At 38.7% G+C, this 16548-nt stretch overlaps 4 protein-coding genes across 4 annotated transcripts; 1 reads left to right on the top strand and 3 right to left on the bottom strand. All coding sequences in view use genetic code 12, as the record gives it.

The window, feature by feature from the left end:
- Window positions 1-309: 309 nt before the first annotated feature.
- On the bottom strand, window positions 310-1423 carry RPL32 (60S ribosomal eL32 domain-containing protein; the record flags this gene model as incomplete). The annotated part of the gene is made up of 3 exons (XM_049324259.1): window positions 310-704; window positions 1043-1145; window positions 1415-1423. The coding sequence occupies 3 exons, from the start codon at window positions 1421-1423 to the stop codon at window positions 310-312; spliced, it is 507 nt and encodes a 168-aa protein (XP_049179958.1).
- Window positions 1424-2965: 1542 nt separating this feature from the next.
- FMP27 (Fmp27p) lies at window positions 2966-10945 on the top strand (the record flags this gene model as incomplete). Its single annotated transcript, XM_049324257.1, has 1 exon — window positions 2966-10945. The coding sequence occupies one exon, from the start codon at window positions 2966-2968 to the stop codon at window positions 10943-10945; it is 7980 nt and encodes a 2659-aa protein (XP_049179957.1).
- Window positions 10946-10992: 47 nt separating this feature from the next.
- Window positions 10993-11874, bottom strand: MED19 (Med19p; the record flags this gene model as incomplete). The annotated part of the gene is made up of 3 exons (XM_049324256.1): window positions 10993-11186; window positions 11333-11755; window positions 11820-11874. 3 exons carry the CDS (start codon window positions 11872-11874, stop codon window positions 10993-10995), a joined length of 672 nt encoding a protein of 223 aa, XP_049179956.1.
- Window positions 11875-13430: 1556 nt separating this feature from the next.
- TIF3 (Tif3p) lies at window positions 13431-15305 on the bottom strand (the record flags this gene model as incomplete). The annotated part of the gene is made up of 1 exon (XM_049324255.1): window positions 13431-15305. The coding sequence occupies one exon, from the start codon at window positions 15303-15305 to the stop codon at window positions 13431-13433; it is 1875 nt and encodes a 624-aa protein (XP_049179955.1).
- Window positions 15306-16548: the final 1243 nt, after the last annotated feature.

Below are 16548 nucleotides of genomic sequence, written 5' to 3'. Positions count from 1 at the left end.
GATGTAGTTATATAGATATAGATTTTTAACTTTAAATTTTTTAACTCATTATGTAGTTTTGGCTTATGGATTCAAAATGGGAAGCATTTAAAGTTATTTAATGAAACATGCATCCAAGGAGTTTCTGTCAAATCTAGAGATATACCTTTCCCTTTTTTAACATAGTTGAACAAAGTTCGTTTATTATACAATGCTTAAAAAAAAATCATACCCAAAACGATCATGCTATTATACACCAGCACCCTTCATCAAACAGCACTTTTTTTGATAATCAAACAATAAATTATCCTACAGCAAATACATTTCCGTTTAAGCTTCTACGGCAACTCTACCCTTTGGATTAGTTACTTTGATACCGATTTTCTTAGCTTTAGCAAGAATGTCAATTCTGTTTCTAGCGGAGATATTGTGAGCAATTTCAGCAGCATATGTCTTTGTGTGTAATAACAATACATCCAAATCAGCAGTGTTCTTGACAACGAAAACTCTGTGGCCTGATGGGGTCATAAACTTGGTCTTGTTGTTTGATCCGTAACCAATGTTTGGTTGAGGGATATTACCTCTGAATCTTCTACGAACACATGAGTCGATACCTTTTTGTTTTCTCCAGTTTTCCTTAACTCTATCGTATCTGTCCGAGTGATGTCTCTTGAATTTTTTGGTGTATTTTTTCACAATCTTTGGGTGTGGAATTGAGGCAGCCACTAGAGAGAATATCGGTTAGTAAGGAAGGCCAGGATATTGGGTTATTGTGTTGGCAAACAGACTAGTACTCAATGGAGGTGACACTATCGAGCGAAGCGAGATACTGGAACACACTGACTAATGACATCGAGCAACACTCAGTAACTGCCAGATACTATCTCCACTATCGAGCGAAGCGAGATACTGGAACACACTGACTAATGACATCGAGCAACACTCAGTAACTGCCAAATACTATCTCCACTACTTTGCTCTGCTCGATAGTGTTATTATGTCACAGTAACTGCCAGATACTATCTCCACTACTTTGCTCTGCTCGATAGTGTTATTATGTCACAGTAACTGCCAGATACTATCTCCACTATCTCGCTCTGCTCGATAGTGTTGCTAGTGTCGGCTCTGCTCGATAGTGTCACTCTAGTTGCTCCTCCTTCTGTAATCTCCTAGTCCTGAGTTGTGCTAGTGATGTTTTCAACACTGATAATCCTATGGTATCATCTCAAACATACTCTTTTATATATCTGTTGTAGTAAAACCTAAAAGAGAAGGGAAAGACTGTAAAATATCAAACGTCTAATAATCAAGTACATCAATTCGAAAATTTTTCAAGCCAAAGTAACATATGGTAGCGAATAATACAAAAGAGTGCGAAATGTTTGAGTATAGGGCTGAGCCCTAAACGGAATTTTTTTTTTTTTTCTTTTCCCACTCGCGACATTGAAATGGAATAGAATTAGTTTATAAAAGTCGTGATTGAGTTTACAAAAGTCGTGATTCAAATTGAAAAAGCGACACTATCAAGCAGAGCGAGATAGTAGAGCACACTAGCTGTCACCTACACTAGCGAGCGAAGCGAGACAAGTATTGGATACCAACTTTATTGGCTTCCGGTTCCTCTGAAAAGGGGGGGCGATGATGTATCATTGGTGTAGTTTTTTGTATAAGCATCTCGCTCTGTTACCTACACTAGCGAGCAAAGCGAGACATCTCGCTCTGCTCGATAGTGAGCACTTTGTAGCTTGTTACAACACTAACGAGCGACACTATCGAGCGGAGCAAGATAGTGGAGTACCACTTTGTAGCTTGTTACAACACTATCGAGCAGAGCGAGATAGTGTCCCTCGCTCTGCTCGATAGTGAGCACTTTGTAGCTCGTTACAACACTAACGAGCGACACTATCGAGCGGAGCAAGATAGTGGAGTACCACTTTGTAGCTTGTTACAACACTGACGAGCGACACTATCGAGCGGAGCAAGATAGTGGAGCACCACTTTGTAGCTTGTTACAACACTATCTCGCTCTGCTCGATAGTGTCTTGATAGTGAGCACTTTGTAGCTTGTTACAACATTATCTCGCTCTGCTCGATAGTGTTGCTCGATAGTATTGCTCGATAGTGTTTTCAATTACACGATCGTAGCAAGTAAACAGTAAATTATAGCCATATAGGCAATAGCTGCAACAACTAATGCAATTGATAGTCTTTGCAGCTGATAGACTTTTAGCTTCTTTGCTAGTAATCGGAGATGAATCGTTTAGGACAAAAAACCAGAGAAAGCTTAGACTATTCAAAATACGAGTAATTCACCAAAATAGAGTAAAACAATTTGCACTTTGTAGCTTGTTACAACACTATCTCGCTCTGCTCAATTGTGTTTTACCATATTGAGTATCGACTTTATAATTTACAATTTAAACTTTATCAATTTTCTCATTTTGTTTTTCTCCTCTTTTTTTTTCCTCAATAGTATTGTTCAATGTTGTGGAGTCGGTTCGATAAGTCTCGGAATTTTTCCGATATTTGCCGCACTCAATTTTATTTTACTTGCATATAAATTACCGGACCTAATTTTACTTTACTTGCATATAAATTACCGAACCTAAATTTACTTTACTTGCATGAAAAATTACCAAATTGGGCCAAAAGCAAAAGCCAGCGTTATATAATAATCACGTGACCGAGCAATGAGGTGTATTATGGACCATTGCTATCAGTTGAGATGGGAATCATGAGAGGAGGAAGAAGAAGAACAACAAGAAAGAGATTGAGTAGCTTTTTCAGGAGTTCTTCACCCTTAGTTGCTGCCCCGCTTTGCGCGCTTTTCCTACTTGGTTTGCCTGTCTTTTTGCTGCTTCTGTTAACTGATACATGGCGCTTTGTTACTGGTAACAGCTATTCCCACTTTACTTTAGCCAACTTTTGCAGCTTGGATTTGCTCGCTTTTGTTGAATCTCTTTTCTTGGAGCAGGTTAATATGAGCATGCTATTTGATAGAGATATAACCACCAATGGGTTGCTATACTATCTAGCCTTGGGGATTCTTATCTGGCTATTAACTTGGTACATTGTCTATCTAATTTCCGGGTTCCACTTGAAAACAATCACCATAAACAATGGCATATCTTTCAATGGAGTATCGTTTCAAACCAAAAGATTCAATGTCAAGATACGATCTCTAAGATTCAGATTATGGGGGAACACCAAGATGACCATTGTTGATGACCTCACTATTAAACTATACACTAAATCTAAGGAATCCACCACACCACCACCATCACCATCATCGTCACAACCAAAACAACAATCAGAAACACCGGATTTCGACACCTCCCATATCTGTGTGTATTCCAGAAACAAACTTGTCAGAATAACCACCAGCTTCCTTATAAAGCACTTTCCAACACTAGACTTGGAACTAAGAAACACATCTATTACATCTGCATTTGGCTACGAGACAAAGATACACTATATCAAAACTAATATTACATCTAGAAACAGTAAAAGGCATCTCAACAAGGTAAAGTTTAAAACAGGGTTATTCGTCAATGAAGTAACTCATCAAATACAAGCAAAACAAGTTTTGCTTACCCCGTTTCAACTCCGTGCATTTAGAGTCGATATCGGGTTTTCCATCAACACCATAACAGGTTTTTTGGACTCGTTGATTGGGAAAGTAAACATATCAGATAGCAATGTACTGGTATTCAGCGGTATAAAGTATTATGTCTTGTACGACGAGTTGAAACACGAGCATAATACCAATCGAAACACAAACTGGCATGAGTCAGGGTCAGATTCAGACTCAGACTCGGAGTCAAAGTCAGAGTCGGTGCCGGAAACCGAAAACAATGAGCGTAAAGCTAAAGAACGTAACAAGAAAAGAAAACTACATACACTAGATAGGACCTTGAAGATATTATATCACCTTATTACCGATATCACAATTCACATTGAAGGTTCCAAGATTTCTGAAATACCTTTTGTTTTGATAGATGATAACTTGAGTATTTCCGATTATTACAATGAACCACGGCCAAGAACGTCATTGGAACTTTGTACTAAAGCAATTACATTCAATATCGCACGCATTGATGAAGACGCAGCTGGCTTCGAGGTCTTGTTTGACCCAACAACTGATTCTCCCTTCCACTGGACAAGTTCAATTCAATTGATAAAATTATTCTTTGTTCGAAGAGTAGAATTGTCTACGGGGCATTTCGGTCACGAATCTGATGAAGTGTTGAATGTACCCAACTTTTCGTTTACGCATAAAACAAACTTGCTAGGGCAATTGGTCAAGGCAAAAGGTTTCAAAAATTGCGTTATGGAAGTTTACTTTTCAGCAAGCACCCCGATTTTTGACATTGATGCTAAACAATTGAGTGCTATTCTCTATAATATCGTGCTACTCAAAAAATGGATGAAACTAAGAAAATTGAGAAGAGCTTTGAATAATCAACAGCAAGGTGATGTGGTTGAGAGTAGCGATACAACAAAGATAGATTCTGGCGAGGACGACGAGGACGACGACGAGGACGACGTTGTTGATGATGATGATAATGATTACGAAGGAGAAGATGCTAGAAATAGAAAAGGCGACACGGAAGTTGAACCATTGAAAGCAAAAATGTGGAGGTATTTAAACGAATACTATCCAAGATTGGACGTAAAGTTGGTTATTGAGCAACCTCGAATTGTTCTAAGACACTACGAACCAGGTAAGCACACTCAATTATTGAGCTTTTCTTACTCATTGTTGAATTTCAATTTGTCTACAACGGACTCTAGAGACTATTCTTCTACACTTGAGGTTCTTCACCCAAGTATCCTTTATCAAGAAAAGTCATCACTAGATGCAAAAGAATTTAACAATGAAATAATCAAGAAACGTATTGCTCACTTATCATATCTCAATATCAAATTGGACATCTTCAAGAATTTGACAATTAAGGCGGCAGTTGAATTGCATAAAATTTCCGTGAATTTGACAAGTTTAGATATATTCAGAGGTATTCATTGGTTGTTGCTGGACATTACCAAGTTAACCGAGACCGATCTTCAAATTGGAGTGATAAATAGGGCTTTTAACAAAGAAATAAACCTTATTAGAATAAACCTGAGGTATTCAGAATTGAGGAAGCAACATTTGTCCAATGTCGAACAAACTACATTGGAGGATAAATTATTCTGCTATTTGCCCTCTTGGTTAGCTCAATTAGATATCGCAATGGACTCTGTTGACATATTGATTGGAGCAAGATCAGTATTAATCCCAACAGATCAATTATTCCACTCCGACTCGCCAGCATTAGAATATGATACCGATGTTAATAAAGACTTGCGGAAGTTAAACTTGAAACTTGGCTTTTTATCCACCCGCATTCTTAATCACCAATTACTCAGTACCCCCACTAAGCAACTGTTTTATAGAACCAACTCACCGACTTCGCTGGAAACCTTGACTTCGGTACAAGATACGTCTTTCTGGTCAGTAACAACCAAAGTCGACATGTTGCAAGTACTTATGCCAGACGACAACAGTACAAAACACTCCAGCACCGATCCTTTTATTACGTTTCCTCAAATTGAGATGAGCATTGAGTCAATAAGGAAGTTCAGAGAGATTAATCAACTTTTGGTAAATACAAAAGTTGATAAAGTGCAGCTCAACTTTAATTTGTTTAAGCTATTCACAATAATTGGATCAATATACTTGATAAGGGAATTTATAATCTCGCCAATAAAGCTTATCAAAACAAAGGTTAGAAAGGACCTTCATCAGTTTCAAGACTCTGTTTCTTCAATACAACTGCTGCAGTTTCGTTCTCGTTCTTCTCCTCCAAAATCAACTATAGATTTCTTAACCTGCAAGTTTAAACTTGATACTGTGGACTTTGTTTTCAAATTACAGGATGAGTTTAAACTTAAATTGCAAGTCTCTGATATACAAATGGAGTTGCAAAATAGAACTGCAAAACTTTCGTTGTTTTTCATCCGGTTGCTTGCAAACTCGCCTACAGTGGAAAACAAATGGTGCAGACTTTTATGTTTGGATTCGTTGGAGTTGGGATCTCAAATACCCAACTCAATTAGTGATTTGAAAATCGATATTCATACCGATGCGATTCGATTAATCCAACCTCACAAGTTTGTGGTGTACAAACTATTTGACAACATCTCGCTCACTATTAAACTGGCCAAACATTTGATAAGACTCCTTAAAGCAGGCAACGACAAAGAAGGTGCTAGCGTTGTCCACCCCCATGAACAAAAACCTATCCTGTTACCAAAATTGAACATACATTCAAGGCATTTGAAGTTTGCGATGGAGGATGATCCGTTTGAAACTGAATTGAATATGATTTACCAGTTGGGTAAAGTGGAACAAAGGAAAAGGCTTGAACTTTATGACTTATTTGACGCAAAGGAAAAGCTGCTTCGTGATGATAAGCATTATTTTAGCAAATTGAATAGATTACACGAGACCATGGCAAATTCGTGGATTCGAAAAGTTCGTGTATACAAATTACAACTTCGACGAGAGGTTGTCGCTCATAAGATATATTTGTTTGGTAATGAGACAAGGTTCGACTCAGACTATAACAGCGATGTGGTTGCATACCCATTCCACGCTCCATTGTTGACTATTGGAATGGAAGATTTCAATTTGAAACTTAGAAGGCCAAAATTTGAGTTGGAGAAAGTATCCAGTTTTATCCATAACGTGGGGCAAGGTGTGCCTAAGGACACTCCTTACTCTTTACTAATTCCCACTTATTTAAAATTGAGGGTTGCGGAAATGAGAATGCAACTTCGAGATTACCCACTTCCCATTTTGCATTCTCCTAGGAATAAGAATCCAAATAACGCAAGTTTGATGATGTCTGGCCATTTGATTATAACCGAAGTATTGGTTACTGCACAGGAAAATATCAGACAATTATATGTACCATTGGTTCCGCCAAAAAATGGTGAATTGAACAAATTTGATGCTTTGACAATTGAAAAGACATTGTCAAGTGTGAAGATGTATACTAGTATGAAATGTGATTTCAACTCGGATTACCCAACTAGAATAGTTTGGGGAACCTCGTATGAATTTGGTATACAGCAATTTATGTTGAATTTTGATCAATTTTCAAAGCCACCTGTTGATCCTTCAATGAAATTGGGATTTTGGGATAAACTCAAGTATATTCTTCATGGATCGTGCACTATCAAAACCAGAACTAGTCTTGAAGTTGGATTCAAAGGATCTAGAGATCCGTATGAGTTGTTAGGTTCAGCAACAGGGTTTGTGCTTAGTTTCAAAAACAATGTGGTGTGGAAAATCAATAAGGATGATAATTCCAAAAACTTTTTTGACATTACTGCGGAGAAAGCATCATGGTACATTCCAAATTATTTGGGTGCACCGCTATTAGCTTGGACAAGAAACAGCGTTGACTCAATTTACTTGTCTGATTCAGATAAGTTTATAAGCTCTTGTTTTGCATACTATCTTGATGAGTCACTATCATCATCATCGCCATCGTCGTCCACGACAAAACCAGATTTGGACCGTCTAAATAACGTTTTCGCAAAGAATACGATTGGATTGAATGGAGGCATCAAGTTTAGGGTTGGTTTTTTACTTCAGCGTAAAGTAGATGGTAAAAGAGTCGATGATTTCAAGCCTCATTACAACGTTCAGCTCATGAATCCGAAATTTTGCGAGGAGGGACATGATTCTTATGCGGGTTTTCGAAGTGAATATATTCATATGGCTATTTCATTAACGGCAGACCGTGAGAACGCTTACAATGCCATACATTTGAGTCCTGGTGCATTCACTCAGTTTTTTGCATGGTGGAAATTGTTTGCAAGTAACATGATGTTACCTATTCGAAAGGGGCCGCTATTTGGAGAGAGCAAGAAAAAGGTTAAATTCTCACAGCACTTGTTTACAAACAAGTTTTCATTCTTTTTGAAGTCATTGTTTATTTCTCATATATACAGAGACGAAATTGTGGATGTGGAAGAGGATAGAATTGAATGTGTTGGTTTAAGAGCCAAAATGGATGAATTTTCCGTGGATTTGCACCAACGAAAGGAACCTGTAACATTGTATCACGAGGAACTCTCAAAAGAAACAAAGGTTATGAAGATGGTGTTTAACGTTGGAGAGGTTGTATTATCAAAAATCGATATGCGTGTTGTCCGTGCGTCTTTTACTCAAAACTTTTATTCCCAAAACACAAAGAATGTGGATAAGAATGATAAGGAGAAGAAGTCTAAATATAACATTTTTGGAAATGACCGTCAATGGTTTGATATCCAAGATTATGAAGAGCCATTTTTGCCTTCGGTGAAAAATTGTGGCCGTGTTATTGATATATATCCCTTGATGTTCTCGCATTGGTTTTCTTATGAAAGAGATACAGAAAAGGATGCTAGTAAAAACCAAGATGATGATGAATATGGAAATGAAGATATTCACGATTGTAGGTTAAAGAGTAAGGATCCAACGGATGTGCAAGTAGAGGATTTATCAAAGAGACTAAAAAATTTGGAAGAGCAAATTGCAAAAGTACGCAAAACAGGCAAGTCCACTTTTGACTTGGAAGAACGCATTAAGTTTATCAAAAAGGAAATTGGTAAAGTGTCAAACGGAGACCGAGTCAGTTATCAGCGTGCTTCAACGGCGAGCTCTTTATTAGAAAAAAATGAGCATTTTCATAATAAATTTACTTGGTTAAGCATGCTTCTCAAGTGGAACGTCACTTGTCGGAATCTTGTCATGAAATACATTCACTTTGTTCAATTGAGGGCTTCCTTACGCAAGTACTTATCCCACGAGTCCATCGCTATGTTGGATAAAATTATAGATCATACAAATGAGGCTTTGGAGAGTGATGATTTGTCGTCATGTGCCAAAACTTTAAAGCGTGTTATTGATGAAGGAAATGATGATGATACTTCCCTTGAAACTGATTCCAGAGCAAAACAAATGTCATCCAAGGAAAAGTTGGTTTCTTTTGATAAGATTTTGAAAAAGGTAAACAAGGGAGAAACTTTATCTGAAGACTATCTTATTTCAGTGATTGCGCCTCAGATACAATTGCAAAGCAACGAGTCGCCCGACTCAGTGGTACTAATTTCTGCTCCCGCAATCAATAGTAAAATTGTGTCAGTGTTGGATTTGAAAGATGCAGCAAGGGCTGAGACTCTTGAGACAAGGTACGGAAGTATTCTTAAAAACGCTAATGTTTTCATTTTAGATAAGCAAGACGTGCTTGAATCGAGCAGGTATATCACAGTTCGACACCCATATGGTGCCGATTCTTCTAACTGGCCACCATGGTTGGGTACAGAGGTTACCCAAAGGGGCGAATGGGCTGGTGAAAGTCATTTGCTTATTAAGAATATGTCCGTTGGTGTACTATTCTACAATACCGAAGTTTTGGGAGGCAATATATCCAGAATGAGTGGTGATACCTGTTCTGAAGCTAGGAGTGCCAAAAGTGAAATTGAATCAGCACAAGTGCAGGCACAAGCGGATAGAATGACACCAAAAAGATTGATAATTGATATGCCGTCTATTGTTTTGACTTCGACATCGTCCCAGTATTTCACACTATACGTGATTGTGATTGACTTGCTATTTTACAGTGAACCCATGACCAAGTACATTGAGGATAAGATTGAAAAGATGAAACTCTCTATAGACTTTGAAAGTTTAGGTGCAGTAGCGGAGAAAGTTAAACAAATGCAGGCATATTTCCACATGTTGAGATGGTTGACATCGAATTATAGTTTTCGAAATGGGCACCTAAGCAATGAAAAGTTGAATGAATACTTGCAAATTAATCTTACCAGTGGTGATGTTGCTAGTGACGTATATTTGTTGCTAAAAACATTATTTACTGGAGACTTCTTTGATGATGTGTCAAAAAATCCCCAAATAGCGTGGTTGATTAGAGCTGATGAGTTTATTTTACACATTTTAGAGGATGATAGAACACCAATTTTAGACTTGGCTTTAGCAAATGGTGAGTATGAAAGAAAAGAACTTGAAGGTGGATCGAACATAAACAAACTAAAAATTGGAATGATGCAAGGATTCAATTTGATCAAAAGTGCCAAATTCCCTGACTTTATAAGTCCGTTTAATATGCAAAAGGACAAAGATTTGGTTGATTTGGACTGGACTATGAATCGATCAGTTGGAGGGATAAGAATCTTGGAAAATATAAAGGTTAATTCATTACCGTTGAGTATCAAGATTGATGAGATTACAGGTGAGAAGCTTTTAAGGTTTATTTTCCAAACTGACTCTATCGATATAAAGAATAGCAAAGTGATGAAGGTGGCCAATAGTTTAGAATCAAAAAAGAAGAAAATGGAAGAAAACTTGTCGGATGATGGGGATGAGTTTGGATTAATCGATCAAACCGAAGGTATCAATAAAAGTGTTGATTTTGACAAGCTTGCAAGACAGGAGCAAAGTACTAATAGCTCGAAAAGTAATAACAAAAAGAAGAGTTTGACCAATGTTGGAACCCCGGACCGTTTAGGTCTCGATGACGAACAGAGTGATGAACAGGTGGAGCAAATGGTCAAAAGATCTAAAACTTATTTTTCTATTATTTCCTTACTAGTAAAACCAATCACTTTGCAAATTACGGTGAGGTTGAACAAAGGCTTGAAGAGAATCTTGAATGTTAGTGATTTTACATTGGATTTACCAGAACTTGTCATTCAAAACAGAATAATGTCGTTTAATGATTTAGTCAATTTGATGAAGAAAGTGATATACAAGACACTAATGGGTCATCTTGGAAGCCTACTTGCCAATAAATTAAAACCTCACACTGTTGGTTCAGGAGAATCTGAATTGGGGCCATTAAAGCAAGTCAAACATTACGGAAAGTTCATTCCTGTAAGGGAATTGGAAGCAACCAATTCAGCATCTACCTAGCACACTGTCATTGACACTATCGAGCGAAGCGAGATAGTGGAGCAACACTAGCTCTTGACACTAGCACTTGACACTAGCACACTGTCATTAACACTAGCTCTTGACACTAGCACACTGTCATTAACACTGTCATTAACACTAGCTCTTGACACTAGCACACTGTCATTAACACTGTCATTAACACTAGCTCTTGACACTAGCACACTGTCATTAACACTGTCATTAGCACTAGCTCTTGACACTAGCACACTATCGAGTACACTGTCATCAACAGTACAGTGTGCTAGTGTTACTCCACTATCTCGCTTCGCTCGATAGTGTGTTTACTCCTTACCCTTTACCCTTTACTCTTTATTCACGACATATAGCTATGCTTCTTCAATTCACCTCCAAGCTGTGTTTTCTTCTTCCTCTTGCGACTCTTTCCGTCTTCATCAATATCGTCACCCCCACCACCCATACCTGTTTGTTGATCATTAACGGCCAAATCAAGAGCATTGAAACCTGGTATACCAGAAATTGGCGTTCGATCAAAACGTAACGCTTTACCTAACAAATCTTGGTCGAATTCTCTAATAATATCTGGATGTCGTGGTATCAGTGGATCCATCAAACCAATAGCTATTGACTTCAGTGGAGGGATTTGATGTTTCCCTGGTAAATCTTGAATATGCGCTTTATAGGATTTTCTTAGCTTAACATTTTTGGAACCGTCAGGATTCGTTCTCGCCAACTGTTTAGCTATTGGCTCGAGGTTATATAATCGTACAAGGTTATCTAGAGGTGTTGGTCTAGATGGTTTATAAGTTTCTAAAAAAATACAATCATTAGTAATAGAAAAGGACGAAAAGAAACTAAAAGCTGGTATACATACTACCTGTATCCACCAAATAATACTCGTCTGGCCTCTTGGTCTGTTCATTCGTCATGGTTAAAGTACTTATCCTTATAGCTCCCCCTTCTTTGCTTCAAATTCAAAGTCATTGCAATATTTGTCGGATTTTGTGTCGCGTTTTGAAGTTGCGACAAATCACCGACACCATCCAACACCGTCGAGCGACACCGTCGACCAACACCATCGAGCGAAGCGAGATGGTGTTGCAACAGGCTAGTGAGTGTTGTAAGAGGCTAGTGAGTGTTATAACGAGCTAGTTAGTGTTATAACAAGCTAGTGAGTGTTATAACAAGCTAGTGAGTGTTGCAATAGGCTAGATAGTGTTGTAGTAGGCTGGTTAGTGTTCTAGCAAACAACTGAGTGTTGCTCCGCTATTGACACTATCGAGCGACACTAACGAGCAGAGCGAGATAGTGTTGTAACAGGCTAGTTAGTGTTGTAACAAGCTGCTTAGTGTTGTAACAGGATAGTGAGTGTTGTAACAAGCTGCTTAGTGTTGTAACAGGATAGTGAGTGTTGTAACAAGCTGCTTAGTGTTGTAACAGGATAGTGAGTGTTGTAACAAGCTGCTTAGTGTTGTAACAGGATAGTGAGTGTTATAAAAGGCTAGTTAGTGTTATAAAAGGCTAGTTAGTGTTGCTCCATTATCGAGCGACACCAACGAGCAGAGCGAAATAGTGTTGTAACAAAGAAATGCTACTCGCTATCTTGCTCTGCTTGATAGTGTTGTAACAAGATATCAAGTGTTTGGCTATCTCGCTCTGCTTGCCAGTGTTATAACAGGCTACTGAGTGTTGCTTCTATTATTATCTGCTGGTCTCCTGCTTTACTCTACTCTACTCCAATATCTACTAGATTCTACTAGATTCTACTTCACTACCCTCTTTCACTAGTTTCTACTAAATCTACTCCAATCTTTACTCAATTCTACTCTACTCTACTCAATTCTACTCTACTCTACTCCATTAGATTCTACTCTACTACTTAATGGTTTCTACTCTACTACTTAATGGTTTCTACTCTATTCTACTATAATCTACGATAATCTAACGTCTATTGTAATCTAGAGTCTACGATAATCTAAAGTCTACTATAATCTAGAGTCTACTATAATCTGCTCTACTGGTATCCTCCTCTACTCTCTTCGCCTATTTTACTTCAATTTGCACTATCAAGCGAAGCGCGATGATGTTGTAACAAGAGAGTTAGTGTTGTAACAAGCTGGTTAGTGTTGTAACAAGCTATTGAGTGCTGCTCCGCTATCTCGCTTCGCTCGATAGTGTCGCAGCTATAAAGTGTTGCTCCGCTATCTCGCTTTGCTCGATAGTGTCAGTCTGTACTTGGATGGTGTACATATATATGAACGATAAAAGCTATAAAAAAATACATTAATACAAATACTGCTTATCATGAGATCTCTTTACCTGTGAAAATGAATTAAAGAAGAAAGAAAGACTAAACACCCCCTATTACAACCACCACCAACTACCAGGGTTTGGGTTTGATAGATATGATACGACACTATCTGCCACCAATGAAAGTAAGTGACCTCTTGAAGAAAACTTGACTCAACTTTCCAACTAGTTTGTTCTATTTTAGTTTATCTTCAGCCACAGTTAGTTTAGCAGTATCTGATTCCAACTTTTCAATTTCTCCTTCATTAACGTCATGTTCTTCTTTTAGTTCTTCTTCTTCTTCTTCTTCTTCTTCTTCTTCATCATCATCATCGAGTGACAAGACAGAAAATTGTGATTTTTGAGGACCTTGCTTTTCCTCTGCTTTCTTTTTGTCGTCTTTATTACGTTTATTACTAATGTGCTGCTGTGATGATGATGGTTTTGTTGTACGCTGTGGTAAAGATTGTCCCCTTTTCCATTCTAGTCCAGAATCGGAACTTTGTTTTCCATTGGTATTATGGCTGTTGTTATGGCTAAAAGACCTATTTGGTCTTTCTCTAAGTGGCAAGTCTGCTTGTGTGCCTCTTGCTGAACTCCAATCCAAATCTTGTTTTTCTGTTCTGGAAGTACGAGTACGGTTGTGTTGTTCCCCGTTATTATTGTGGTGATTTTCACCATAGCTTGCTTTTCTATTAGATTTCTCCCGTGGTGGTAATTCCGCCTGTGTAGTTCTTGCTGAACTCCAATCCAAATCTGGCTCTTCTGATTTGGGAGTACGAGTATGGTTATGTTGTTCGCTACTGTTGTTGTTGTTGTTGTTGCTGTTAAAACTAGACTTTCTATTAGATCTTTCTCTTGGAGGCAATTCAACTTGTGAACCTCTAGCTGAACCCCAGTCCAAATCTGGCTCTTCTCTCTTTGGCTTAAATTCTCTATTGTGTCCCTCTCCTCTAAATGATCGTTCTCTAGGTGGCAATTCTGCTTGTGAACCCCTGACTGCTCCCCAATCCAAATCTGGCTCTTCTCTTCTTGGAGTACGTGCAAAATTAGATTCGCCGTCTTTATGGTGGTGGTGGCTATCACCAAAACTAGATGTTCTATTGAATCTTTCTCTTGGAGGCAATTCAACTTGTGAACCTCTAGCTGAACCCCAGTCCAAATCTGGCTCTTCTCTCTTTGGCTTAAATTCTCTATTGTGTCCCTCTCCTCTAAATGATCGTTCTCTAGGTGGCAATTCTGCTTGTGAACCCCTGACTGCTCCCCAATCCAAATCTGGCTCTTCTCTTCTTGGAGTACGTGCAAAATTAGATTCGCCGTCTTTATGGTGGTGGTGGCTATCACCAAAACTAGATGTTCTATTGAATCTTTCTCTTGGAGGCAATTCAACTTGTGAACCTCTAGCTGAACCCCAGTCCAAATCTGGCTCTTCTCTCTTTGGCTTAAATTCTCTATTGTGTCCCTCTCCTCTAAATGATCGTTCTCTAGGTGGCAATTCAACTCGAGAGCCTCTAGCTGCTCCCCAATCCAATTCGACTCCCATTTCTCCTCTGCGCTCGCCAAATCTATCATTTATAGGCTGGGCTACATTGACATACATTATCCTACCTAGAAAATCTGTTGCTGATAAATTTAAACTTTCCTCCAAGAAAGCACGCAGGGTAAATGTTAAAAATGCAGATCCTCGAATTTGACCAGTTTCTCTATCCACAGGTAACTTACACTCGGTAATGCAATCTTTTGCTTGCATTCTATCTTCAAAATGTCTAACAACTTTTTCCTCGGTGATTTCCCATGGCAAATTTGTAACATGAGCACGGAATGGAGGATGATCGGGAACTGGATACTTGATTCTTTCTCTTCTTTCTCCGCCCATTGCGCCTCTACCACCACCAACTCCAGAAAAGATTGGCGCACCTCCAATTGGTGCTTCGGTGCTAGCAGTTGGATTTTCAATACTGAACGCAATAGAGTTCATATCGACTTCTTCGTCGGCCCATGAGTTGCCCCCAAAAGTGTCATCTTTCAAAAAGGACCCCAAGTCCATCTTAATACTTTTCTTAGGTGCCATATCTAACTAACTAGTATATTTCTTATAAACCTTCAGAATTACAGTTGTAAAAGAATAAATAAAAAAAAATAACAACGACAGCACAATAAAACCCAGCTCTCTAAACTTGTTCTATCTACCTGCTCAAAAAGTTTGGTGACTTTTTACTTGAAAATTCACTCTTGTTTGAAAATTATTGCGAGATGATAAAGCTTGAAAAATTTTCGTTTCATTTTTCATTTCTTTTTTTCCTTCGTTTTTGTGATTTGTTTTTTTTTTCCTTCTCGTTTCAACCTTTGCAATTTATCAAGGTAGGTTAGTAGGAGCCAACGGGTCGGATGGCTCCTAGGGGGTAAGGTGCACAGGATCTTTGTAGAGATGTAAATGTTGGGATTGTAAATTGTATATGATATAGATGTCAGGATTGTAAATGGTATAATATTGTTGGGACACAGCTGTTAAAGTAGTGAAGCGAGACGAAATCGTATATTTTACTAGCTACGATAATTAAAACAAACTTACACACGCTGGAAAGAAGAAAAAAGGGATAAATTAATTGGAAAAAAATCACCCCTTTGAGTTTTAGACTCTCGATGATTTCTCCTGCTCTTGTTTCTCACATCTCGAATTTGAGACTCTCGATGATTTCTCCTGCCCTTCTGCCCTTGCCTCTCACCCCTCGAATTTGAGACTCTCGATGATTTCTGCTGCCGCCCTTGCTTCTCACCCCTCAAATTTGAGACTCTCGATAATTTCTGCTGCCCTTCTGCCCTTGCTTCTCGCCCCTCGAATTTGAGACTCTCGATAATTTCTGCTGCCCTTGCCTCTCACCCCTCGAATTTGAGACTTTCAATAATTTCTGCTGCTGCCCTTCTGCCCTTGCTTCTCACCCCTCGAATTTGAGACTCTCGATGATTTCTGCTGCCCTTGCCTCTCACCCCTCAAATTTGAGACTCTCGATAATTTCTGCTGCCCTTCTGCCCTTGCTTCTCACCCCTCGAATTTGAGACTCTCGATAATTTCTGCTGCTGCCCTTGCCTCTCACCCCTCGAATTTGAGACTCTCGATGATTTCTGCTGCCGCCCTTGCTTCTCACCCCTCAAATTTGAGACTCTCGATAATTTCTGCTGCCCTTCTGCCCTTGCTTCTCGCCCCTCGAATTTGAGACTCTCGATAATTTCTGCTGCCCTTGCCTCTCACCCCTCGAATTTGAGACTTTCAATAATTTCTGCTGCTGCCCTTCTGCCCTTGCTTCTCACCCCTC

Source organism: Candida oxycetoniae (genome assembly GCF_023343755.2).
Source record: "Candida oxycetoniae strain CBS 10844 chromosome Unknown scaffold22, whole genome shotgun sequence".
Lineage (NCBI taxonomy): Eukaryota > Fungi > Ascomycota > Pichiomycetes > Serinales > Debaryomycetaceae > Lodderomyces > Lodderomyces oxycetoniae.
The sequence above is the reverse complement of the archived record's forward strand: the minus strand, read 5'-3'. Positions and strand labels throughout refer to the sequence as shown.